The 27,921-nt window shown below is 47.4% G+C and overlaps 1 protein-coding gene across 1 annotated transcript; it reads right to left on the reverse strand.

The window, feature by feature from the left end:
- Positions 1 to 102: 102 nt before the first annotated feature.
- On the reverse strand, positions 103 to 27,921 carry PLEK2 (pleckstrin 2). The gene is made up of 9 exons (XM_054449669.2): positions 27,507 to 27,921; positions 14,081 to 14,245; positions 8,511 to 8,692; positions 6,229 to 6,320; positions 5,750 to 5,937; positions 5,415 to 5,516; positions 3,775 to 3,858; positions 1,341 to 1,419; positions 103 to 573 (listed from the first exon to the last, which is right to left on the reverse strand). Exons 1-9 carry the CDS (start codon positions 27,546 to 27,548, stop codon positions 446 to 448), a joined length of 1,062 nt encoding a protein of 353 aa, XP_054305644.1. The 5' UTR covers positions 27,549 to 27,921; the 3' UTR covers positions 103 to 445.

A 27,921-nucleotide genomic window follows, 5' to 3' on the forward strand; every position in this document is an offset into this window, starting at 1 on the left:
ATACTTGAAATGTTGCTCGAAAACTATAAAACTTTGTATGGGATTCTAATAGCCAGAAACAGATGTCAGCTTTTACTAATTCCAAAGAAGTTAAGAGAGAACTCATAAGAAGAGAGTTTTATTCAACATTATGGCATGGCCAGTATAATTGTTCCAACAAAGGGAACCTACTTTGGTGCCCGAGGAAATGGCTGTTTGTGATGCTGGGGAAAAGTCAAGATGCTGACGCCTAATGGCTGTTCTAGCCTTTCCAGGTTTGTAACATGAAGATGGGGAAGGAAATGGCACCACTGCTGTTTGTAATCTGAGGAACTCTTCAGCATTCGCTCTCCAAAGCAGTACAAAACTTACAAAGAAGTCAAAAGTCAACACACTCCCATTCTCCAGGAACTCCTGTCTGTGTCATCTGGTAGGAGGGAGGAATCCTAGTTCCCTCAGGTCCTTGTCATGTTAGCTTTTTGATAGCTTCAATCCACTCGGCTCGCTCAGCCTTGCTGCTGGCCTGAATGTAATAGTGTGTGTCATCCTTAGTAATCACTTTGAAGAGGTTTCCCTGGACATTCCCTTTAACCCCTAGGCAGAAAAAAGGGGGAAAAAAATCAGTGATTGAATAGCCATGTCTGCTTTCACCTTGAACCAGCAGAAAGTCAACTGAGACATGGACAAAAACATACAATGACGTATTTATTAAATAAAAGGTATACAGTTAGAGAATCCTATCAGATGAGGTCCCCTTTTCCTCCCATTCCCTGTCCCTCACCAGTGCCCTAAGTCCTGCCAATGGTTATGTCTGGATATTCCTGGAAGCCCTCTTGCCTGCTCCCTATGCTCAAGATGGTAGCATGCCATAGATCTACCAATTCATTTACATCAAAGAATCCAGTATGTTTATGTTAAAAGCAAGCATAGAATTTGGAGTTTGATCTCAAATCGTTTAACTTATTGGAACCCCAGTTTCCACAGCCGTAAGATGGGAATAATATCTTCTTACTATGGCTGGCTATTGTGAAATTAGTATTATGATACATATTAAGGTATGTTGTTAACCCTAAAGCATTGTATAAGCCTCACCTATTATTTTTAGGCAGAAGCTTATGGGCCATCAGCACAGAAACTGAGGGGAAAGATTATTAACATAAGGATTACTTAGTTGTATTCTTAAAACGCCAAGAACATACCCTTTGTTCAATTCTGAAATTCGCTTCAAAACTCACACCACTCTGTCTCATGGAGAAAGCCCCGCTCGGCTCCCAAAGCTGTCGTTTCATTAGTGGGACATTACTGAGGTGCAGGAGGGAGGCCCCTGAGATCTTCAGGCCAGGGCTGAAGTTGCACCTTACCAGTGGGAACGCCATTATCCTCCAGAGCAGACACGAGTGAACCACGAAGAGAAAACCCACCCACTGGCCTGTTCTCTTCCTGCAGAGGAAAGGAGACCCAATTAGGAATTTGTGAATGAACAAAAGGGAAGAGTTGCACTCCCCTTACAACTCAGGCCAGCTAAAGAAGTCAGTGCGAATCATTTGTAATAGGAGATGAAGCTGAACTTGGACATCACATGGCCAAAGCTGCATGCATCAGTAAGGAAGCTTGGGCCTCTTCATTTCACAGCCGGCAGCAGTAGTGCCCATCAATGTTGCAGTTACCAAGTCTCATAGACTTGCAAATCTGCTTTTCATTCCTGGAGATGTCTCAAACAGAGCCTCTGATCCAATATGCTACCCGGAAAAACATTCACTGGCTTCCTTAACCCTTGTGTGCATCTTACAAAGCAATCAGAAATATATATTTATAGTAATCATTTCTTTTTTTTTTTTTTTTTGAGACGGAGTCTCACTCTGCCTTCCAGGCTGGAGTGCAGAGGCACAATCTCGGCTCACTGCAACCTCTGCCTCCCAGGTTCAAGCGATTCTCCTGCCTCAGTCTCCCGAGGAACTGGGATTACAAGCACACGCTACCACACCTGGCGAATTTTGTATTTTTAGTAGAGGTGGGGGTTCATCACGTTGGCCAGGCTGGTCTCAAACTCCTGACCTCAAGTGATCTGCCCTCCTCAGCCTCCCAAAGTGCTGGGATTACAGACATGAGCCACTGCACCCAGCTATAGTAATCATTTCTGCAAAGTTGATAGATTCCTGCGCATAGGACATCGTTACACAAGTCTAGCATGTGCCTAGCATGAAACTTCGTGTGATACAAAACCGCGATTGGTGGTATCCCTGGATGATTCAGGGCAATTTTACACACCACGTGCTTCAGGCCCTAGAAGCCCTTCAATTAATCAATAGTCAACTTCATACTCCATGTTGGTCCCAGCAAGAGGTAGGGCAAAAAATAAAATGGTTAAATAAAATACTGGAAATATTTCTACTACTAAATGCCAACAGGAGGAAAGTTCAGAGAAGGAAGGGATCTGCCCCAGCCTGGAGGGTTCAAGGGCAGTCTCAGGGAGGACAGGAGACTTGAATTGGGCCTGGATAGGAGAGTAGGTCCCCGGGACAGGAGAGGGGCATTCAGCCTTAACAGGAGGAGGAGTGGGAGTAAAGTGCGGAACAAATTAATTGCAGAATGCCTTTGAGATGGTTCCTTATCTTGTACCTGCAGCCCAGAAATTTGGCAATTCTTTCATTTCCTTTGCACACTTGCTTTGAATAATCTCTTTTGCACTGTTTCCATCTATGTACGTATGTGAGCATTTGTGTGTGTGTACATATATATGTATATACGTATATTTACATGTATATGTATTTATAGATAGGTATGTATAGGCACGTATATGTGTATATATATTTTCTCAGTTTCCTATTTTAAAAGCCGAGACAGCAGACTCATCAGGGGCACAAAGAAAGTAAGTTAGGCTAGACCATGGTGAGAGTTAAATACAAAACTAAAGTGTTTTTTCATTTGTTTATTTTTTCCTTGCTTCAAACAGGATTTGAGGTAGCCAGGAAGGAAGGAGTTTGAACTCCATCCTGTAGCCAGGCCACCATGACCCACAGAGAGGTCAACTGGAGCTTTTTGGAGGCTCCTCCTGCCACATCCCTGCCTGGCCCTGGGCCCTTCTGTGGCCTAGCTGGGTCCAGGCGGGGGTTCCCGATTGAAGCTCAGTGAGGAAGGAACTGCCCACTCTTCACTGTTTCAACAAAAACTAATGAAAGTCATACATCACCCAAGACAAGGCTGAACAGCTAACTAAAGGGCCCTTTTTCTTTGCTTTTGACTGGAATTAGATCTACTCAGCATGTGGTAATACCTAGTATCAGAAACAGAAAAATGATTTTTTTTAATTTGCCATCAAAGTTTTTTAAAAAGCAAATTAGTAAATTATGGCTTAAATATTATATGGTGACAGAAACTTTTCAAAACATGGGTGGGGAAAAGTGGAGGGAGGCAGAATTAATGGGATCTTTGAATGGAAAGTGTGGAGAGGCTGGGAAGTGCCAGTAGGAGTCTCTGTCAGCCTGCCTCATCCTCCCTACTCACAAAGGAGGCTTTGGGGAAGACCAAAAGATGCTTTTCCTCTGAAAATGATAAAGATGCCCTCCCATGGGAAAGTGGGGGATTAGGCATAGAAGAAACTGCTCAAGAAGCAGGCACCTATGTGATGACAGGGCAGAGCAGCTTGGACTGTGGAAGGAAAGGCATGGTGCAGCAGACGTTACAGCGGGTGCCAGGGGAAGGCAGGATGTCCAGCCAGCTTCCCGCTGTGCCAGCAGAGGAATGTCTAGGGGCATCACAACATGGGACCAGCATGGAGCCAGCATGCGCACTCACTTTGGAAGGGTCGTAGTAATGCAGGAAAGCTGGATCCTTCCTTAGAACAAAGCGACGCACCTTCCAGTTTTTCCTCTTGTGCCCCTGAGGCAAAGAAATGGTTCAAAGCTCATTGGTGATAGCTGCATGTCCCTCTCTCCTGCATCTATGCATGTAATGCCAAACCCCCAACAAGCCAGCCCGCTCCAATGGGACTACATTCTAAAACCAGTCCGCAGGAAACCTGAGGATAGCAATGACATGTCACAGACCTCCCTGCCAACACCCCCACTCAATGACACTGTAGCAAAAACGCCATCACCTTAAGTCAAGTTGGCAGAGCCAAAGAGTCCATGCAGAAGGAAAGGGGACACACAATACTCAGGGCATAAAGGAGGACAGGGAGGCAGCAGGTGTCAGCTGGGCTGGGAGCACACAGGCAAACTTGAACCCAAGGGCACCAGCTAAGGGCCAAGTCAGTCCAAAAACAAACCTTAAGCTACGTGTATATTTGTCAGTCTGCATGTGTGCCCACATGTACAGTAAAACCACTTTCACATTGTGCATTAGGGAAAAAAACAAGAAACCATCAATTATATGATAAAATCTAAATGTGTAAGAAGCTGACATGTGTGTGACTTTTTTTGGCCTCACTGACCAGGAGGGCTAAGGTTAGATCACAAACCTTAGCCCTCCTAGTCAGGAACACCCTCAGAGTCCCTCCCACACCCTCTTCAAGCTCCCTAGGGGCCTCTCTTCCTCCCCTCGGGAAGGACTCCTATCAGGCCCAGCAGAAGCAGGGCCCTGGCATAGACAGGCAGCAGTGGGGATGATATGAATCTAAGAGCAGATGAGGATCCTGATATGCAGGAAGCAGGTGACAGCAACAGCACATGATCCAAGTAACGATAGGAGTGGTGCCGAACCGTGTACGTGCCTTCTGTGCAGACACAAACATTCACATGGTATACAATATGTACACAAACACGAAGGCTGTGTAAAATGTCTGCTATACTTCCTGTGCCAAGGACAGGTGATTTTGTTCACAGAATACCCTTTTTGTTAGGCACAGGTAGGAATGCCGCAGGACATGGCTTGCCTCTGTTTCAACACAGCTGCTCTCCCAAACACGGTTTAGGAGTAGTGGCCACAGCCAGGCTTTGAACACTGAGCCTTCCAGTGGAGAATCTGATCTTCAACCTACCGACATGGTGGAGAAAATTGTTTTTAGCTCAGAAAGTGTATCAAGGGGGTGTGCAGAATCTCACAAGGGAAGGCAGAGACCCCAGGACGCCCCAAGGAACAGAAGGCCAGCAAATGCAAAACCTCAAGCCAGTCAGCAAAAGCCTCCAAGACAAATATGTGAAGCTGGGCAATTGTGTAGAAGTTGTTTTTCGATGTTGTGATAATTGTGTGTGTGTATAGTACATTTTTCCTGAACAGCCCTTGTGTCTGGTACACGTGTGTGTGAGTGTGGGCATATGCCTGTTCTTTGACTTGCTCCTGGTGGCTGGCGCTGGGCTCTTGCTTTCGTAGATTTTGCTGTAATTGGTGCCCTCCAGCAGCCTCAGCCCTTCCCTTCCCTTCCCTTCTGGGCTCACTGCTCCCTCCCCTAAGCTTGAGAACTCTTCATCTCTCTTCCCTGCTCATAGCAGCCATACCTGCTTGGCCAGGTAGCCTTGTTTCACCACCGTGCCACTTAACTCCACAGTGCTCAGGCTAATTTCTTCCTTGGGGTTTATCTTCTTTTTGTAGCTCTCAGCCTAGGGGGAAGGAGGGAGCAAGGACTCTGCTATAGAAAAGACCCAGGCCCAGGCTATGGCGGCTGTCAGAGGGGAAAGGAAATTCCTCAGGACAGGAACCTCATTCTGCATCAGGATGAAGTCATCCCCCAAGCCCAAGGTCTCCTCCCATGACTGGGGGAGGAGGCCCCCACTCTGTTGTGTCTTCCTTAACTTCTGCCCTGGTGGCAAGAAGAACCCACTCCCCAACTTACAAAAGTATACAGGGCTGTGGAGTCATCCAGGAACTGCTCGGCCAGATCCCCAGAGCGAATGGCTCCCATGCTTCGGACACCCACAGGCCTGAGGAAGTTCTCCTCCATGAGCATGGAGGCCAGGGTCACCGCCTCCAGACGGCTGGCTGTGAAGCTGTTGGAGATGAGCCAGTCCACCAGGGAGGAGCCTGGCCAAGGGCAGCACCAGTCAGGCGATGGGTGATGGACCAGCGTCCTTGGGGTGTGTGGCCAATGACCTCGGCCCTCTGGGCAGTGTCAGGGCTCTACCCAAGAGCAGACTGAAGGCCACACCTGCTGCATAGAGCCGTGGCTGCACACCCACACGTGGCCATCTCAGGCCAGCCTGTTGCCCAGCAGGCAGTTCTGACCTCAATACAGGGTGGTCAAGCACACAGCTGAGCCCTGCATCACCATGTCCCAGGTTGACTGCCCAGCCCAGCCCTGGGGGACAGGCTCACCGAGGAAGGTCTTTTTATAGGTGCTTCCCTGCTCCATGTTGGGGCTTGAACGGATTCCGGTGCTGCTATCGTGCATCTTGTCCACAATGCGACTACATGGAAGGGAAGGCAAAGGAGAGGGAACCCTAGTCACGCTGGCAGGTATAAGGGAGGGTCCTGAGTCACTGCTAAGGGTATAAAGCAAGAGGCAAATGGTGTGACACACATCACAAAGAAAAGGGGTGTAGGAAAGCAGCCTTTTGCATGGCAAGAGTGATGCCATCTTGAAGTGAAGCCGCCATGGTGATTGATTTTTTTGTTGTTTTTTTTTTGTTTTTTGAGACAGAGTCTCGCTCCGTCACCCAGGCTGGAGTGCAGTGGCACGATCTCGGCTCACTGTGACCTCCGCCTCCCAGGTTCAAGTGATTCTCCTGCCTCAACCTCCGGAGCAGCTGGGATTACAGGCGTGTGCCACCACGCCCGGCTAATTTTTGTAGTTTTAGTAGAGACAGGGTTTCACCATGTTGACCAGGCTGGTCTCGAACTCCTGACCTCAAGTGATCCGCCTGTCTCGGCCTCCCAAAGTACTGGGATTACAGGTGTGAGCCACCGTGCCTGGCCTGATGATGGATGTTTGACTCCTGCGTACCACGGTGTTCCCATAGCACAGCTCACCCACCATAAAGATGTTTATCTAACCTCCCCAGCGGTCACAGGTTTCACAAGAAAGTCTGAGGCACGACTAGCTGCACATTTTCCCAAAAAAGCTTGCTATATAAAGGATATTTTCTGGAGGACAAGTGTGGTGATTCACTGTCTCTAGGCCAGCAGGGACATCACTTCTGTTTGTAAGTCCCTATTAAATGCCTCTTTGTGAGAAACTGGATTTGTCAGCCTCTTTCTCCTGCCTCTCAGCTCCCCTTGCAGGTAGGTTTGTTTATACCTCCTCACCACAGAACGGGGTGTTCAGTTATGCATCAAAATTTGAGAGGCAGGATTTTCAGACATTTCTTTTCTTCCTCTTATCTAAATGTTCTTATATTTCTATGCCAGACACACACTGCTTTTGTAGTAAAACCAAAGAGGTGTGACTTTTAACATACAAACAAGAGTGTATGCTGGGCACAGTGGCTCACACCTGTCATCCCAGTGCTTTGGGATACTGAGGTGGGAGGATCACTTGAGCCCAGGAGGTCAAGGTTGCAGTGAGCTATGATCAAGCCACTGCACTCCAGCCTGGGCAACTGCGTGAGACCCTGTCCCCAAAAAAGAAAAACAAAAAAGCCCCAAGAGTGCACAGTAGCCCACGTGATTCTCTGTGATCCCCTGCATTAAGTCCAAATCCCCTCAGCTACTTTTTGAACTATCTTTAAACCCACCTGCCTACCCACCCTTATCTGCAGCTGATCCTCCCTGCACCCACCAGTGTTCAGCAGCTCCCTAGACCCATAGGAGGTGTACAGTCAAGATTACAGTGCCTGGTGGGGAGTTTTTGTAAGCCCAGGAATTGATTCATACATCTTTGATGGGTGTTAAAAGTTCTGTTGCCTGGGAGGTTGGTGGAGATTTGCTGTGGTTTGAATGTTTATCCCAAAACTCATGTTGAAAATCCCCAATGTTGCAATATTGAGAGGTGATGCCTTTAAGAGGTGATTGGGTCATGGGGGCTTTGCCCTTGTGAATGGATTAATCCATTCATGGATTAATGGGTTAAATGAGTTAATGAATTATCATGGGAATGGGACTGGAGGCTTTATAGGAGGAAGAGAGATTGAAGCAAGCATGTTAGCATGCTCAGCCCCCTCACTGTGTGATGCCCTGCACTGCCTCAGGACTCTGCAGAGAGCTCCCACCAGCAAGAAGGCCCTCACCAGATGCAGCCCCTCAACCTTGGACTTCCCAGCCTCTATAATGATAAGAAATAAATCCCTCCTTATCAGTTACCCAATTTCAGCTTTTCTGTTATAAGTAATAGAAAACAGACTAAGACGAGATTTTTGGGGGAGCTGTGACACAGCCCTGAGCACCCTGACTGAAATGGAATGGGGGTCTTGTGTCATGGAGGTGTGCAGAGGTGGCAAGAGCCACGAAAGATCCCATAGGAATAGGGCAGCTAGGTAGGGCCACTCCCAAGCAGAGAAAATAATATACACAGGACAGGAACAGCTGAAGGCCCTGAAGCACCGTGGTGGCACCAGCCAGGCTGTGCAGCAAGCTCAGAGCCCCCCCAAGGGGCAGGGTCCCCTGCCCACCAAACACAGGCAGGAGAGGCTGCCACAGAGCCCGGCAAGCGGGGCACTCACTGCAGGCTGATGTGCGGGGGCAGCTTGAAGGAGTTTCTCAGGCTGTGCAGCTGCTGGACCTTCCCCGGCTGCCCTGCATGAATAGCCCCGGTTATCTCAAAGGCCCAGGCATCCCGCTCCTCTCGAGAACAGGCCTCCAGGAAGTACTCTGTGGATGTTTGAGTCTTCAGCTTAATGAGGAGCTGTGGGAAGAGAGAGCTAGTCAGGCCAGCACTCAGGCAGAGCAAGAGGACGCCGGGCAGCAAAAATGATGGGGCCCCGGGAGAATCTAGGTGACAGTGACTGCCAAATGCCCGAGCCCTCGGCCACACGGCAGGTGGTCTTTAAAGATTCACTTGGACACCTCCAGTGACAGGAAGCTCACGGCCTCACACTGCAGCCTTTCCCTTGTGGACAAGGTAGTTACTGTAGGGCCTGCTTCCTGGACACACTAGTTCTGTTCTCTCTTCTAGAACCACACAGATGAAGACTCACCTCCTATGACAGCCCCTACACTGAAGAGGGAAATGCCCAGGCTTTAAAGTCAGACCCATCTGAACACAAACCACAGCTCTGCCACTTGGCTGTGGACTCTCGGGCACATTAGGAAATGACAGGATATTAATGCCTACCTCAAATGGACTGTTAGTCATGCTCCCTTCCATCCTCTTTCCTGTGTCTAAGCATCAAGTCTTTCACACATTTCTCATAGCATATAGTTTCAGCTCCTTCCCATCCAGGTCGCTTTGTTTTTTTTTTGTTTTGTTTTGTTTTGTTTTTTGTTTTTTTCTTGAGACGGAGTCTTGCTCTGTCGCCCAGGCTGGAGTACAATGGCGCAATCTCAGCTCACTGCAACCTCCGGCTCCCGGGTTCAAGCGATTCTCCCACCTCAGCCTCCGGAGCAGCTGGGATTACAGGCGCCCGCCACCACACCTGGCTAATTGTTGTATTTTTAGTAGAGACGAGGTTTCACCATGTTGGCCAGGCTGGTCTCGAACTACTGACTTCAGGTGATCAGCCTGCCTTGGCCTCCCAAAGTGCTGGGATTACAGGCGTGAGCCACCGCGCCCGACCCCATCCAGGTCATTTTGTGCTAAGTGTTCTACACTTGGTCAACATTCTCATAAATACGGTGCATGGAATGGAACACGCAGCTCCAGGAGAAGCCTGAGCCCACTGGCTGTGGGCAGCTGCAGGGCACTGTAGACTCACTCAGTGCTGTCAGAAGAGAATCTTTTTCATGTAGGCCACTTCTCTATCTTTTAAGTGCACATTTATGGTTTTTGTTTTCTTTTTTTATCAATTGTGGGATTGATAGGAGACTATCAGTCGGGTGGTAGGCTGGATCCATCACTTCAGTTGGAAAACAGAAGCATTTTATTTCATTCTGAATCTATTTTCCAAAGGATTCTCTCGGCTTATTATTTTGCTTACAAACTTAGTCAACGTCCCTCATCTAAACTAAATGGTGAATCAGACATGGCTGGGCCGGGTGCAGTGGCTCACGCCTGTAATCCCAACATTTTGGGAGGCCGAGGCAGGCGGATCATGAAGTCAGGAGTTCAAGACCAGCCTGGCCAATATGGTGAAACCCCACCTCTACTAAAAATACAAAAATTAGCCGGGCGTGGTGGTAGGCACCTATAGTCCCAGCTACTCAGGAGGCTGAGGCAGAAGAATCGCTTGAACCCGGGAGGCAGAGGTTGCAGTGAGCCGAGATCGCGCCACTGCGCTCTAATCTGGGTGACAGAGAGAGACTGTTTCCAAAAAAAAAAAGACATGACTGGCTTACGGTCCTAAAGAACACCACAGGCTGGGCTCAGTGGCTCACTCCTATAATCCCAACACTTTGGGAGGCAGAAGCCACACCCACCTCTCTCCATGTATTCTCTTCTTACTTTTACTCAAGACATTCTACCTGTCCAGAATGACTGCCTCTCTACTTGTTCCATCTTTGCCCACATCTCTATTCCTGAAGCATTGCCTGACCCAGCCTGAAATATCTTTTTCCTCTTCAGGGATAAAGGGTTTCTCTGCAGCTCCTGATAGCTGTGGCATCATTGGAATGACAAATGTTTTTCAATTAACCACTTGCTTTCCCAATAAAATGAACAACTCTATGAAGAAACAATCTTATCATTTTCTTCCTTGATTCCTCCATGCCTTGCAAATGTCTTGGCACATGATGGGCCCTTGATAAATAATTTATTGGGAGACTTTTTTTTGTTTTGAGGAGTCTCATTCTGTCATCCAGGCTGGAGTGCAGTGGCGTGATTTCGGCTCACTGCAAACTCCGCCTCACTGCAAACTCAAGGTCAAGATCACTTGAGGTCAGGAGTTCAAGACCAGCCTGGCCAACATGGTGAAACCCCATCTCTACTAAAAATACAACAATTAGCTGGGCATGGTGCAAAATTGTGCCACTGAACTCCAGCCTGGGTGACAGAGTGAGACTCCATCTAAATAAAAACACACACACACACACCACGGAGCTACTCCTCCAGTAGCAGTAGCTTGGCAGTGAGCTCACCACCACTGTGGAAGAACAGAGTTCAGCCAGCTTCCTGAACCCATGCTGTCAGCCTGCAGTTCACCATTTCAATGAACAGAATTTTAGGACACACTATAAAATTCCACGTAAAATTCTGGCACTCTTTTTACACGTTCTCTAGTTTTAAAAAGTATGTGTGTATATATTTCATGATTAGTTCTTAGGGAATCTATTGGCTCCTCTTGATCTAGCCCAAGTACTCATGAACCAGGCAGGTGACAATTTGAGAATTTTATGTAGAATTTTTTTTTTTTTTTTGAGTTAGGGTCTTGCTCTGCCTCCCAGGCTAGAGTGAAGTGGCATGGTCATAGCTCACTGCAGCCTTGAGCTCCTGGGCTCAAGCAATCCACTTGCCTCAGGCTCCCAAAGTGTTGAGATAATAGGCGTGAGCCACTGCACCTGGCCGTGTCTGGTCTTAAGATGCTAAAAGGAGGAGGATGCAGAGCCCATCTTTTCCCAGGCTCAGCATCCTCCAGTGGTCCTACAGCTACCCCAGCAGAAAGCTACCCCTGCCTGACTTCCCACTTTTAATCAGTGACACCTCCAAGCTTGCAATGGAAATGATGGAATGACATTTCATTTGTGCAGCCTCCTAGGCTGGAATGATGCTCGATGCCTCCTTTTCCCTTGCCCTCAACAGCCAGTCAGCCACCAAGTTCTGTTGACATTTCTTTCATAATGCTTTCTCCTGTTCATCCCTTCTTTTTGCCTTATTTCATGCCTAGATTATTTTAATAGCTCCTTTTGTTTTTTATTTGAGAAAAATTTGAAATTACAGAAGAGTACAGAGGTAAACATAACAAATGCCAGTAAACCCATCACCCAGAATGAACCATCATTAATATTTTCTTATACTTAGAAGATTCCTTAATTGACCTCATTTGTCTTCAGTATTTTTCTCTCCTGAACACGGCAAGCATAGGAGAGTCAAAGAAGAAAAACATAAGAAAGAAAATGGTAAGATTCCTTTTTATGGACCTAGAAATCTTATTAGTAACTGAATAAAACTAGTTCTTCCTTTTATTCTTTCTACACATTTTTTTTTTCAGAGACAGAGTCTCACTCTGTCACCCAGGCTACAGTGCAGTGGCACAATCATAGCTCACTGTAGTCTTGGACTCCTGGGTACAAGTGATCCTCCTGCCTCAGCCTCCAAAGTTGCTGGGACTACCAACACCTGCCAACACGCCCATCCAATTTTTCTTTTTTTTTAAAGAGATGGGGTCTCACTATGTTGCCTAGGCAGGTCTTGAACTCCTGGGCTCAAGCTGTCTTTCCATCTTGGCCTTCTGAAATGCTGGCATTACAGGCGTGAGCCACTGTGCCAAGCCTACATTTTTGTTTTTCTGAGATGTAGTCTTGCTGTGTTGCCTAGGCTGGTCTCAAACTCCTGGGCTTGAGTGATCCTCCCACCTCAGCCTCCTGAGCAGCTAGAATCACAGGTGTGTACCACCACACCCAGCCTTCATTTTGGTCTTTCTAAGAGAGTTTTCTTTTCTTTTTGAGACAGGGTCTCGCTCTGTCGCCCAGGCTGGAGTGTAATGGCATGATCTTGGCTCACTGCGACCTCCACCTCCTGGGTTCCAGCAATTCTCCTGCCTCAGCCTCTTGAGTAGCTGGGACTACAGACGCCCGCCACCCCGCCTGGCTAATTTTTGTGTTTTTAGTAGAGACGGGGTTTCACCATGTTGGCCAGGCTGGTCTTGAACTCCTGACCTCAGGTGATCTGCCAGCCTTGGCCTCCCAAAGTGCTGAGATTACAGGCGTGAGCCAATGTGCCTGGCCTCTAAGAGAGTTTTCATCAGACCATGCTCTTACTCAAAATTTTCAATGGCTCTCCATTACCTCCATCTGGCCCAAATCAAACGCTTATCACTCCTTTGGTGAACATTCCCCTTTGACCACACTGGAGGCCCTTCTCCCCAGAAGCCACACCCACCTCTCTGCATTCATTCTCTTCTTACTTTTACTCAAGACATTCTACCTGTCCAGAATGACTGCCTCTCTCCTTGTTCCATCTTTGCCCACATCTCTATCCCTGAAGCGTTGTCTGACCTAGCCTGAAATATCTTTTTCCTCTTCAGGGATAAAGGGTTTTCTGCAGCTCCTGATAGCTGTAGCAATCATGTGCAAATGTCTTGGCACATGATGGGCCCTTGATAAATAATTTATTGGGAGACTTTTTTTTTTTTTTGAGGAGTCTCATTCCGTCACCCAGGTTGGAGTGCAGTGGCATGATCTCGGCTCACTGCAAACTCTGCCTCCCAGGGTCAAGCGATTCTCCTGCCTCAGCCTCCCAAGTAGCTGGGATTACAGGCCGCTGTGACCACACTCAGCTAATTTTTGTATTTTTAGTAGAGATGGGGTTTCACCATGTTGGCCAGGCTGGTCTCAAACTTCTCACCTCAAGCAATCTGCCCATCTCGGCCTCCCAAAGTGTTGCGATTACAGATGTGAGCCACCGCACCCAGCCTAGACTTTTTTAATAGTAGGGTTGAAGCCACCCCTTACTTCTGGAACACAGACCCCTCAGGGGATGAAAGCCATCGTAGTGAACCCCAAGATAGCAGTAATTACTCACATTTGTGTGGCGCCTGCCTCCCAGCCCATACAGTACCCTAATACCCTGTGACCGATAGCAGTCATTACTCACATTTGTGTGGCGCCTGCCTCCCAGCCCATACAGTACCCTAATACCCTGTGACCGATAGCAGTCATTACTCACATTTGTGTGGCACCTGCCTCCCAGCCCATACAGTACTCTAATACCCTGTGACCTTCATAGTCCTCACCACAACCATGTGAGACACTCAGGGGTAATTATTTCATCCCATTTTACAGATGAGGAACGAAGGCTCAGAGAGGTTTAGCTACTTGTCCAAGCTCACATACCTGGTACGTGGTGGAGCCAGGATTTGAATCCAAGTTTTTCAATTCTAACTCTGAGCTCTTCCTCCTACCCACACCACTTTCCCAAAGAGGCCAGAGGTGGGAAGGCTGTGGAACAGAGAGGAGCTGGACAGCAGGGGCCGTCACTTACCGGTCGGTTTTCATACTCCAGGCAGGGGCAGGTGATGGTGCAGCCATCCAGGAGGATCCGGCCCTTGGGAGGGGTCACTCTCCGACCCCCCTCAAGCTTGTAGTACACCAGCGTGTTCTGCCGAAGGATGAACCATCGCGCCTTCCAGTTGTGGACAATGTGGCCCTATGGACAAATAAGAAAGCCCTGAGGTGAGGTGGTCAAGGGGAGGATATGGTGTTCAGGGAGGGGGTGTCTGGTGGCACAAGTAACCAGACTGTGCTGTGGAAATCACTCTCCAAGGAAGACAGCAGGATTTGTGTCTGGATCTCTTTTGAGTACATAGCAAAGACCTTTGGCACTGACCTTCTAGTTCCTATTTGGCCATTTCTGTGGTTATAAACCTTGAAAGAAACTACAAAGTAAAAAGAAGAGAAAAATCACTCACCTGAAATCCTACTGCTAGGAGATAGCTATTGCTAACACATTGTATTTCCTTCCAGTCTTTTTTCCTTTTAGTTTTTGCCTTCTGGTTTTTTTAAAAAATTAAGATTATTTTACATATGGTTTTATTTTCTAGTTTTTTTTTGTTTTTGTTCTTGTTTTATAGACAAGGTCTCAAAAGAGACAGGCAGGAGTACAGTGGCATGACCTCAGCTCACTGCAGCCTCCCTTTCCCGGACTCAAGTGATCCTCCCACCTCAGAAAGGGATCCTTTCTGATCCCTCAGCAGACATTTCCCCATCCACTGATCTTTCTAGAAATAGGCTCTCCATGTTCACCTGACTATTCTGCCCATTGGCTCTACCACCCACCTGAGAGCCACATAAACTACCCTTCTCTTTATTCCTGCTACCTGAGAACCACCTAAACTACCCTTCTCTTTATTCCTGCCACCTGAGAACCACCTAAACTACTTCCCAAGTGGCTGGGACTACAAGCGTGTGCCACCACACCCGGCTAATTTTTAAATTTTTTTGTAAAGACGAGGTCTCCCTATACTCCCTAGGCTGGTCTTGAAGAACTCCTGGGCTTCTGTGATCCTCTCACCTTGGCCTCCCAAAGTGCTAGGATTACATGTATGAGCCACCATGCCCGGTCCCTGTTTTGTTTGGCCTTGCTGAGCATCCTTTCATACCATTAAATTTCTGTAAAACACATTTTTAATGACGATTATGTGGATACATAGTTTACTTGCCAACTTCTATTGTTTGTAACTGAGGTTGTTCCATTTTTTCCACTGTTCTGTAATGAATATCCTTTCATGTAAATTTTGACCCACATCTGTTTTTTTTCCTTTGGATATATTCCTAGAAAGAATATTACTAGTCAAAGGATGTGGGCAATATGAGGCCACTTATAGTCTCCCAGTGCTAAGGTCTCTGACAGTCTTACCTAGCCAGGTGTGGCAGGCATAAAGAGAAGGGTAGTTTAGCTGGTTCTCAGATGGCAGGAATAAAGAGAAGGGTAGTTTAGGTGGTTCTCACGTGGCAGGAATAAAGAGAAGGGTAGTTTAGGTGGTTCTCAGGTGGCAGGAATAAAGAGAAGGGTAGTTTAGGTGGTTCTCAGCTGGCAGGAATAAAGAGAAGGGTAGTTTAGGTGGCTGTCAGGTGGCAGGAATAAAGAGAAGGGTAGTTTAGTGGTTCTCAGGTGGCAGGAATAAAGAGAAGGGTAGTTTAGGTGGTTCTCAGCTGGCAGGAATAAAAAGAAGGGTAGTTTAGGTGGTTCTCAGGTGGCAGGAATAAAGAGAAGGGTAGCTTAGGTGGTTCTCAGGTGGCAGGAATAAAGAGAAGGGTGGTTTAGGTTGTTCTCAGGTGGCAGGAATAAAGACAAGGGTAGTTTATGTGGCTCTCAGGTGGGTGGTAGAGCCAATGGGCAGAATAGTCAGGTGAACGTGGAGAGCCTATTTCTAGAAAGATCAGTGGATGGGGAAATGTCTGCCGAGGGATCAGAAAGGAATGAGTTTAGTACACAGTCACAAAAGCACCTTCCTGGGATATTTCCAAAGCCGAGCTTAGGGCTAGGTTCTAACTGACAGAGGTGCTTTACCTGAATCAAAGTCCGTTGCCCCAACTCACTCATTTCCTTGCCTAGCACAGATTCATATCAAAGGCCCTTTTAGTTCTCAGTCTCTGGTGCTATAATTCTATTCCACACTCAGCACGTACTAAGAGCTGTTAGAGAGTCAAAAGTTGTAGAAGGAATCGTCTGCACCAAAGTTATTTGTGCATATAACTGAGCTTTGTGAACACTGACTTGAGCCCAAACAGAATTTACTGTGACAACTAAATAAGACTTATAACACAGCTAATCTGACAAGAGTTTATTAACATGTCCCAGTGTTATTATGCTACGTGATGATCACTCTGTTTCTATGAGAGGGTTCGTGCAGTCCAGTGGAATTGCACATTTTTGCTCTCTTCACTTTGTTCCTTACTTACATCCGCATGTAGTATGGGCATTGACACTTTTACCTGACACAAGCAGACATGTTTAAAGAAACAAAAAAGATGTCTTTGACTTCTCAGCTATTGGGGTTCTCTACTGCTCTGCACATAGCCCAGCCTCAGGTCCCCATTTCCTATGACCACCCCCCACCCCAACTGCAGGGGTCCTGGGGCAGCACTAGCAGGACTGGTCTGGGACATCTGGATGCTTCCGAATCCAAGGCAGTAAACTGCTGGCACCCAAGGCTGTAGATGGAAGGGAGTGGAGAATTAAGTTAACGGTATGTGGACTGGTGGGAGGTGGAGTAGAGGAGAGGGCAAAAGAATCTTAGGGCTGAGCTCGGTGGTTCATGCCTGTAATCCCGGCACTTCGGGAGGCCAAGGTAGGAGGATCACTTGAGACCAGGAGTTTGAGACTAGCCTGGGCAACATAGTGAAATGCCATCTCTACAAGAAAAAATTAAAAATTAGCTGGGCATGGTGGCACACATCTGCAGTCCCAGCTACTTGGGAGGCTGAGGAGGGACAATCATTTAAACCCAGGAGTTTGAGGCTATAGTGAGCTATGATCACAGCACAGCACTCCAACCTGGGTGACAGAGCAAGATTCTGCCTCTTAAAAAATAATAATAATAATAGTATGGGATGAACTGTGTGCCTGTGTGCCTCCAAAATTCGTATGTTGAATGCCTAGCCCCAGTGCCTGAGACTGGGAATGTATTTGGAGATACATCCCCTTTAAAGAGGGAATTAAATTAAAATGGGGTCATTAGGATGGGCCTTAATCCAATCTGACTAGAGTATAAGAAAAGGAGATTTAGGTTGGCTGAGGTGGCTCAGGCCTGTAATCCCAGGAATTTGGGAGGCTGAGGCAGAAGGATTGCTTGAGCCCAGGAGTTTGAGGCCAGCCTCAGCAATATAGGGAGAACCCCATCTCTATTAATAAAAACAAATAAATAAATAAACAAATAAATAAAAATTAGCCAGGCGTGGTGGCACGTGCCTGTAGTCCGAGCTACTTGGGAGGCTGAGGTGGGAGGATTGCTGGGGCCCAGGAGGTTAATGCTACAGTGAACCAAGATCATGCCACTACACTGCAGCCTGGGCAACAGAGTGAGTCCCTGTCTCTAAAACAACAATAATAATAATTTTAAAAAGAAGAGGAGATTTGGACACACAGAGAGCTCACACAGAGGAAAGACCACTGAGGACACAGTGAGGAGGTGCCATCTGCAAGCCAAGGAGAGAGAGGCCTTAGAAGAAACCAAACTGCTGGTACCTTGATATTGGACTTCTAACATGCAGAACCATGAGAAATAAATCTCAGTTGTTTCAACCACCTCTTCTGTGATATTTAGTTATAGCAGCCCTCATAAACTAATATGATAGGGAAAGGAAGGAGACTAGTGATATAAGAGGAGAAAAATGCAACCAACAGATATTGGGCAGAAAATACAAATACAGGCCGGCGCAGTGGCTCACGGGTGTAATCCCAACATTTTGGGAGGCCGAGGTGGGTGGATCACCCAACTCCTGAGGTCAGGAGTTCGAGAGCAGTCTGGCCAACATGGTGAAACCCCGTCTCTGCTAAAAATATAAAAATTAGCTGGGCATGGTGGCACATGCCTGTAATCCCAGCTACTCAGGAGGCTGAGGCAGAAGAATCACTTGCACTCAGGAGGCGGAGTTTGCAGTGAGCCAAGATGACAGTGCCACTGCACTCCAGCCTGGGTGACAGAGGAAGAGTCCATCTCAAACAACAACAATAACAACAAAAATACAGAGATGTTATACTTTCCTGGACGAAATGTTACATTTCCAAGTCCCTTCCACTTAAGGAAGTTTCTGTCAATTCCATGCATGGGGCATTGATGTATTTTTTTACTTTAATTTTTTTTATTTTTAATTTTTGTGGGTACATAGTAAGTATATATACATGGGGTACATGAGATGTTTTGATACAGGCATACATTGCATAATAATCACATTATGGAGAATGGGGTATCCGTCCCCTCAAGCATTTATCCTTTGTGTTACAAACAATCTGATTATACTCTTTTAGTTATTTTAAAATGTACAATTAAGTTATTATTGACTATAGTCACCCTGTTGTGCTATTAAATAGTAGGTCTTTCTCATTCTTTCTAATTAATTTTTTTGTACCCATTAACCATTCCCACCTCCCCAGCAGCCCCTCACCCACCCTTCTCAGCCTCTGGTAACCATCCTTCTACTCTCTAAGTCCATGAGTACAGTTGTTTTGATTTTTAGAGCCGGCAAATAAGTGAGAACATGTGATATTTGTCTTTCTGTGCCTGGCTTATTTCATTTAACATAATAACCTCCAGTTCCATCCACATTGTTGCAAATGACAGGATCTCATTCTTTTTATGGCTGAATAGTATTCCATTATATATACGTACCACATTTTCTTTATTCATTCATGTGTTGGAGGACACAGGTTGCTTCCAATCTTGGCTATTGTAAACAGTGCTGCAACAAACATGGGTGTGCAGATATCTCTTCAATATACTGATTTCCTTTCTTTTGGGTATATACCCAGCAGTGGAATTGCTGGATCACATGGTAGCTCTATTTATATTTTTTTTGAGGAACCTCTAAATTGTTCTGCATAGTGGTTGTACTAATTTACATTCTCACCAACAGTGTAGGAGGGTTCCCTTTTCTCCATATCCTCACCAGCATTTGTGTTTGCCTGTCTTTTGGATAAAAGCTATTTTAACTGGGGTGAGATGATATCCCATTGTAGTTTTGATTTGCATTTCCCTGATAATCAATGGTGTTGAGCACTTTTTCGTAGACCTTTTTGCCATTTGTATGTCCTTTCGAGAAATGTCTATTCAAATCTTTTGCCCATTTTGCATTGATGCATGTTTGGTGGTAGACAAACATGGGAAAACAAGAAATTTTGGCAAGGACAGTAGCAAAAGAGCAGATCGTTCTGATATCCAGACTCAGAGTCATCAGGGACAGGTGGCAAACAGAGTCAGCAGTGATGCTTCCAATAGAAACATCTTCCAACAGAAATGACACCAACCTAGTACTGTGGGTGTTTTTGTCTGACTGTATGGTCCCCGGCTCTATGGCATCCCAGCCAAATATTCTCTGTCCTGTCAAATATTCTCAAGTTTATATATGTCCTCCAAGAAATCCCTTCTGTTCAAAGTCACTAGAGTGGAATGTGTTGTGAGCAACTGAGAATCCTAACTGATAGCAAAGGATAGAAGTCTGAGGAGAAAAACTGATGACAAAAGATGTACTATGTAGACAAGAAATTCAAAGAAGCTAGTGGCCCTCATGAAAATGTTCAAATCCTTTGACCCAATAATACCACTTTAGGGATCTCTGTTAAGTAAATAATCTAGAATATGAGGCTGGGTGCAGTGGCTCACGCCTATAATCCCAGCACTTTGGGAGGCCAAGGAGAGAGGATCGCCTGAGCCCAGGAGTTCAAGACCAGTCTGGGCATTATAGTGAGAAGTCATTTCTACAAAAAAATAAAAAATTAGCTGGGTGTGGTGGCACACTCCTGTAGTCTCAGCCAACTCAAGAGGCTGAGGTGAGAGGATCACTTGAGCCTGGGAAGTCAAGGCTGTAACAAGCTGTGATTGCGCTACCACACTCTAGCCTGGGCAACACAGTGAGACTGCCAAAAAAATTTTTGAAAGAAAATAATATAGATTATAGAAAAGGTTTTATGTATTGACACTTATAGGAACACTGCTTATAATAATGAAAAAATGAAAAATAATCTAAATGTATATGATAACAACATAGTGCCTGGTGTAGCTGCAGTGCAAGAATTCTAATCCTAAGAGATGGTAGGCCACTGGCACAGCCTTCAAGGTCAGACTCCACAGTCTAAAGCACCAAGAATAGGTGGCAATGTCTTTGACATGAGCAAAGCACTTTTACTCATATTACTTCATACGATACCTAAAAAAACTCTAGTAGCCACATGCAGCTGTAGTCTCAGCTACTCAGGAGGCTGAGGCAGGAGGATTGCCCACGCCTAAAAGTTCAAGTCCAGCCTGGGAAACATAGTGAGACCCTGTCTCAAAAACAAAACTAAACAACAAACCTCTAGTAGTAGTATTTTAGAAAATACTTCTAAATATGTAAAATTTCGAGTTGGGTGTGGTGATTCACACCTGTAATCCCAGCACTTTGGGATGCTAAGATGGGAGAATCACTTAAGCCTAGGACTTCAAGACCAGCTTGGACAACATAGCAAGACCTAGTCTCTACAAATAATAAAAAAAATTAGTCAGGTGTGGTGACATGCACCTGTGGTCCCAGCCACTCAGGAGGCTGAGGTGGCAGGGTCATTTGAGCCTGGGTGGTCAAGGCTGCAGTAAGCTATGATCACACCAATGAACTCCATCCTGGGCAACAGAGTGAGATCCCATCTCAGAAAAAATATATATAGTACGTAAGTATTTCTAATACTTAAGTATTTCTTGTAGTTTAGAAAATTTCTGGAGGGATACCCCAGAAATGTAAACAATGGTCACCTCTAAGGAGTAAGAGTGGATACAGAGTAATAAGAATGGTGGCCAGGTGCGGTGGCTCACACCTGTAATCCCAGAACTTTGGGAGGCCAAAGTAGGTGGGTCACCTGAGGTCAGAAGTTCAAGACCACCGTGGCCAACATGGCAAAACCCCGTCTCTACTAAAAATACAAAATTAGCCAGGTGTGGTGGCAGGCGCCTGTAATCCCAGCTACTCAGGAGGCTGAGGCAGGAGAATTGCTTGAATCCTGGAAGTGGAGGTTGCAGTGAGCCAAGATTGAGCTCCAGCCTGGGCGACAGAGCGAGAGTCCATCTCAAAAAAAAAAAAAAAAAAAAAAGAATAGAAACTTATTTTAATTTTCATTTCCTTGAGTACTGTTTTAGTTTGTTTACTAATACGAACATACTATTTTTATCATGAAAAAATGAATTTAAATTTAAATACACAAAAATCCTGATGAGATGATTAGGGAAATCATTCATTCATTCATTTAATAATCAATGATTAATAATATGGCACCAAGGCAAAGATGAACAAGACTCTGTCCTAATCCAGTGGGGAAGACAGACACCTACCCCACCCAGTATAAAAAGTTCCAGGACAGATGACTGGCGTGGCCTCAGTGATCCCCTCCTTCTGGTGTTCACACCCTTGCATAGTCCCTTTCCACATTTTACTAGGGTTGGTGTGTATGGCAAATGGCAGAGTGATGGTATCCCAATTCTGACATTAGGTTATAAAGGTCTTCTGAGGCTTCTTATTGGCATTCTCTCTCTTTCTCCCTCTGCCTCTCTCTCTCCCTCTCTCTGATTATTTGCTGTGACAAAAGCTAGCTGCCATAGCCTAAGCAGCCCGATTGACAGGTGAGGAGCCGAGGCCTCCAGCCAACAGCCATGTAGGTGAGCTCAGAATTGGACCCTACAGCCAGTCAAGCCTTCAAGTGACTGTCACTCTTGGCTGCAGCCTCATGAGAGACCCTGAGCCAGTCTTGAAGCTACGCTGTTACTGGATATCTGACCGTCAGAAACAGTGAGATGACAAATCTTGTTGTTTTAAGATGCTTGGCCAGGTGCGGTGGCTCACACCTGTAATCCCAGCACTTTGGTAGGCTGTGGGCGGGTAGATCACTTAAAATCAGGAGTTTGAGACCAACCTGGCCAACATGGTGAAACCCCGTCTCTACTAAAAATTCAAAAATTAGCTGGGCGTGGTGGTGGGTACCTGTAGTCCCAGCTACTCAGGAGGCTGAGGCACAAGAATCACTTGAACCCAGGAGGAGGAGGTTGCCAATAACACAATGGTATGCTGAAGAAGAACCCAGGCCTCCCTCTACCTGGACACTTGTCCCTGGGCAGAGAGTAGCCTCTCTCTTAGGTTTCTTGTCTGTAATCAGCTGGCTAGAGCCAGAGGCCAGCTGAAGCAGAGGGTGCTTGGAGTTCCCTGGATCCCTTTTGGAGGGAAGGACGAAGGGCCCATAAGCTGGAATGGCACCTCAGGGATGGGCTTACGAGACACAGAATGTCACAGCTGGAGAGACCCTAGGAAAAAGCCTCCTCTATTCCTTAACCTTATTACTATTACTTTTTTTGAGACAGAGTCTCGCACTGTCGCCCGAGCTGGAGTGCAGTGGCACGATCTCAGCTCACTGCAACCTCCACCTCCTGGATTCAAGCAATTCTCCTGCCTCAGCCTCCCGAGTAGCTGGGATTAGAGGCACCCGCCACCACACCTGGCTAATTTTTTGTATTTTTAGTAGAGATGGGGTTTCACTACGTTGGCCAGGCTGGTCTCGAACTCCTGACCTCGTGATCTGCCCGCCTCGGCCTCCTAAAATGCTGGGATTACAGGCATGAGCCACCATGCCCGGCCCCTAACCTTATTTTTTTAAATTAAAAAAAAAAAATGTTTTCGAGGCAGGGTCTCATTTGGTTGCCGAGGCTGGAGTGCAGTGGCATGATCATAGCTCACTGCAGCCTCAAACCCCTGGGCTCAAGCAATTCTCCCACCTCAGCCTCCCAAGCAGCTGGGACTACAAGCGCGTACCACCATGACTGGCTAATTATTTTATTTTTTGTAGAGATGAGGTCTCATTTTGTTGCCTAGGCTGCTCTCGAACTCCTGGCCTCAAGCAATCCTCCCACTTTGGCCTCCCACATTGTTGGGATTACAAGTGTGAGCCACCACACCCAGCAGACCCCTAACTTTAAAGATAAGGAAACAGAGGCACAGAAAGTCTTGCCCAAGGCTCTATAACCCTGAGAAAAGCAGAGATGCCAGCTGGGCCCAGTGGTGTGTACTTGTAATCCCAGCTACTTGGGAGGCTGAGCCAGGAAGTTCGCTTGAGCGCAAGAGCTCAACATTGCAATGCACTATGATCATGCCTGTGAACAGTCCCTGTGCTCCAGCCTGGGTACCATAGTGAGACACTGTCTCTTGAAAATAAAATAAAATAGAGGGCCGGGCATGGTGGCTCACGCCTGTAATCCCAGCACTTTGGGAGGCCAGGTGGGTGGATCACCTGAGGTCGGGAGTTCAAGACCAGCCTGACCAACACGGAGAAACCCTGTCTCTACTAAAAACACAAAATTAACCGGGCGTGGTGGCACATGCCTGTGATCCCAGCTACTCAGGAGGCTGAGGCATGAGAATCACTTGAACCTGGGAGGCAGAGGTTGCAGTGAGCCGAGATTGCACCATTGCACTCCAGCCTGGGCAACAAGAGCAAAACTCGGTCTCAAAATAAATAAATAAAATAAAATAAAAAAAGAAAAACAAAGATGGGATGGTACTTGCTATGGGTTGAATTGTATTTCCCCAAAAAAGATATGTTGAAGTCCTAACCTCTGGACCTGTAAGTGTGATGTTATTTGGAAATAGGGTCTTTGCAGATGTAATCAAGTTAAAATGAAGTCACCCTAGACTAGAATGGGCACTAATCCAATATGACTGGTGTCCTTATAGGAAGAGGAAAATTTGGTTACTAAGAGACACATAGGGAGAGGGTGGTCACGTGACAACAGAGACAGTGGTTGCAGTGAAGTATTTAGAAGCCAGGGAATGCCAAGGGTTGCCTGCAAACACCAGAAGCTAGGAAGGATCCTCCTCCACAAGTTTCAGAGGCAGCATGGCCCTGGCAACACCTTGATTTTGCACCTCTAGCCTCCAGAACTCCTTCTGGTCTTTTTCTTCTACGCATATATTTTCTTTACTCATACATTTTATCACTTTACTCTTTGGATTTTAATACTATAAACATATTCAACATCTGCATAACCATAATTTAATTAGTCATTTGGTGGGGACAGACAGGTAGTTTTCAGTTTTTTCACCACATAAATGATCCTTTATTGGCCAGGCGCCTATAATCCCAGCACTTAGAGAGGCTAAGGTGGGAGGATCGCTTGAGCCCAGGAGTTCAAGACCAGCCTGGGCAACATGGTGAGACCTTGTCGCTATAAAAAAAAAATAAATAAATAAATAAAAAAGCAAAAAACGAAACATTAGCTGGGTGTGGTAACATGTACCTGTAGTCCCAGCTACTAGGGAGGCTGAGGCAGAAGGATTGCTTGAGCCTGGGAGGCCAAGGCTGCAGTGAGCCTTGCTGATGCCACTGTACTCCAGCCTGGGCAACAGAGTGAGACTCTCTCTAAACAAAATAATAAATAACAGGGGGGTGTGGTGACTCACACCTCTAATCTCAGCACTCTGGGAGGCTGAGGCCGGGGGATCACTTGAGCCAGGAGTTTGAGACCAGCCTGGGCAACAGAGTGAGACCTCATCTCTACAAAAATACAAAATAAAATAAAAATAACTCTTTGTTATAAAGCTTTTACAGAGCTTTATAACAAAGGATAGAGCCCTACACATAAAATCTCTAGGCCAGAGCATGTTCACATTGCAATGTTATTTACAATATGAGCCCGGCAGGAATGCCTGGCAGTGCTTCTGCCTCTTCTCCCAGGAAAAGCACTCCTGCTCATGGCTCATCCCCCACTTCCCTCCCCCCACTCCCCTGACAGCCAGGCCCAGTGAGCTCCCTGCATTTTGCCTGGAACTCTGCTTCTTTCTCATCTGGGCGGGATTAAGAGCCAACTCTATCATGTCCCTGCCTGTCTCTGGCTTCGCTTTCACCGGTGATGACTGCTCTGCATTCCGGCTTCCAACGCAGGCCCTGCCCCACCTCTGAGCTCTTAACTCTCCTAAGACTATGGAATACCCCTGCCACAGCCTGCAACTTCTCCAGTGGACATAGGGAATGCTATTGCCATCTAAGAGGAAAGGGGATACGGAGGGTTGAAAAAGTTGGGATTACTCAGCAGACTGGGACCACAGCAGGGTTCTGGGGCCCTATCCTTCACCCTGCAGGGAGGGGTGTGACTTCTGCTTGCCTCAGAGTCAGGCTCCATCCCAGTCTTTGGGTTTGGCTGGAATGAGCTCTAGGTATTTCAGCCAAGCCCCGTTTTTTTCCAAGGGCTTATAGGGACCAGATCTGTTAACTCTCCTCATTTTCTGCACCCTGGATTCCCTAACCAGGCCACCCAGAAGAGAAGTCTCATTCTTCTCCTGGCGATATCCTGGGAGCTCTGTGGATCTGCCCTTAGCCCTCCTCTGACTCTCGGCGTGGTGGGGGTGATAGGGAATGATGGGAGGTAACCCCCAGGAACAGGAGAAGGCCCTCAAAACTCCCAAAGCTCTATCAGAAGGATCTGTCTCCATGTTAACTCCATCCCTCCACAGGCCCTACCAGGGCCCAGCTATCAACAGTGCCAACCAAAAGCCCCATGCCCAGCTCTCACTCTCCCTCCCACCTCCCAAGCCGCAGTTAAATGTGAGATTAGGACGACGGAAGCTCCCCATGTGTAGTCTCTCTGAGGTGCAGCCACCTCCACATGCTGCGAGAAACCAGCCTATCAGTTCAGCCACAGTGGCAAGTGGGCGTGGCGCTTTGTACTGCTCTATCCAGTCTGACCCTTGATCTGGCATCAGCTTCTACCCTCTTTGCTTACTGTTTACAGCAAACAGCCACCGCTCTCCTGTATCAAATAACGTGCAACATCATGTGGACACATATTGTGGGGAAGATGAAAGTGATCTGAGACTTTAGGGCTGATCCAGCCACCCAGGGAGGCAATGAAAGGAAGGGACCCTCATCCCTCTTCATTCCCCTCCCAAAGCTGAAAACTCAGTAGAAGAACCAGAAAGCTCAGCCCTGGATTTATATGTCTCTTTGCTATGCCATCATAGCAGTATAAATGGTTAGTGCTAATGTCACTGTTCAAATCACGCTCTGTGTGGTGGCTCACGCCTGTTATCCCAGCACCTTGGGAGGCTAAGGTGGGCAGATCACTTAAACCCGGGAGTTCAAGACCTGCCTGGGAAACATGGCGAAACCCTGTCTCCACAAAAAAATACAAAAATTAGCTGGGTGTAGTAGTGGACACCTATAGTCCCAGCTACTCGGGAAGCTGAGGTGAGAGGATCACCTGAGCCTGGGAAGTTGAGGCTGTGGTGAGCCAGGATTGTGCCCCTGCACTCCAGCCTGGGTGACCCCATCTCAAAAAAAAAAAAAAAAAAAAGGTCAAATCAGGAAAAAATTTTGAAATAACAAACTTCCTTTTGCAGCTGCTCTTTTGTTCATCTTCTACCGTAATCCCAGGCACCAAGTTTTTGTTTGCACTCCTGTTTGCCCTGGGCCACCTGGGGTGTGGGGAAGGACTGAGGAGGGAAGGTCAGAACATGCAGTTCCTGTCCCAGCTATTACTGGCTCTGGAGCTCTGGGCAAGCTACTTCATCTTTCTGGTCCTCAGTTTCCCCATCTGTAATAGAGTGATGTCAGTACCCACCGTGTATGGCACTGGGGAGGCAGGAAAAGGTTTGGGTCAACCTGAGTGGGTCTGATCCCGATCCTGGCTCCACCACCCACTGCCTTCACCACCCAGAGCAAGTTCCCTAACTCCTCTGGGCTTCGTTTTCCCCCTTGATGAAACGAGGGCAGTTAGGTACCACTGACCCCGCAGGGCTGCTGGGAGGATGACATGAGACAATGTCCAGGGCTGGCCAACAGTAAGTGCTTAAGACACATAGTAGCATTCCTCCTTCTTCACAGGTTGTAAATTACAGAGCACGCCTATATTATCTTAGTAAATTTTATTTAAATATCATACCATTCATAATATTTTAACAAGTTTTAATGAAGACACACGCTTCAGTACCCCTGCCCCGACTCCATACTGCGCTAACCAAGTGGGATTCTCCTCCTTGCCTGTGCGCGGAGCCACCGCTCACCCCGCGTCTCCTCGGACATGCAGCTCTGCCCATCAGGGCCACAGGCAGCCCGGTCCCACCATGGGGGTTGGGGATGGGAACCAGAGCATGCCCGTTCCGGCGCGCGCGTCTGGCCCCGCTCTAGGGAGCCGCGTCGGCGGGGCCCCACCCGGGCAATGTCCCGAGGCTCGACGCGCACTCACCCTCTTGACCAGGAAGCCCTCCTTGAGCACGCCGTTCTCCATGTCGCCGCCCGCACGCCAGGGCCACCCCAGGTGCGCCTTCCCCGCGCCTCGCGCTTCTCGGCACCCGCGCAGCCCGCGCAGTCCGCGCAGTCCGCGCCCACGGCGCCCAGGAAGCAGCTCCGACGCGGCAGGGCGACGCCTCCCTGGCGCGTGTCCAGAGCCTGAGGCCCCGGGGCAGGAAGTCAGACCAGGTTGGGATTTCTGACGTGACGTTTCCACACAAAGGTGCTCCAGGGTCGGTGGTTGGTCCTCCAGGTACAGAGCGGCCAGCCCCGCCCCATCCAGGTGCGCCCCGCGCCCCTCACTGTTCCAGTCTCTGCTCAGCGTCCTTTGCCAGGTGCTTCCTGGGCACTTAGCGCATTGCCCTCGAGGA

Source organism: Pongo pygmaeus, chromosome 15, assembly GCF_028885625.2.
Source record: "Pongo pygmaeus isolate AG05252 chromosome 15, NHGRI_mPonPyg2-v2.0_pri, whole genome shotgun sequence".
NCBI lineage: Eukaryota > Metazoa > Chordata > Mammalia > Primates > Hominidae > Pongo > Pongo pygmaeus.

What these genes read in the sequence shown, in the direction of transcription:
- PLEK2 (XM_054449669.2), bottom strand. Translation starts at nt 27,548, where the DNA reads ATGGAGAACGGCGTGCTCAAGGAGGGCTTCCTGGTCAAGAGG. An exon ending in TGGAGTATGAAAACCGACCG is followed by an intron (nt 8,693 to 14,080) that starts GTAAGTGACGGC and finishes CTCTTCCCACAG; the next exon opens with CTCCTCATTAAGCTGAAGAC. An exon ending in GGATAATGGCGTTCCCACTG is followed by an intron (nt 574 to 1,340) that starts GTAAGGTGCAAC and finishes TTTTCTGCCTAG; the next exon opens with GGGTTAAAGGGAATGTCCAG.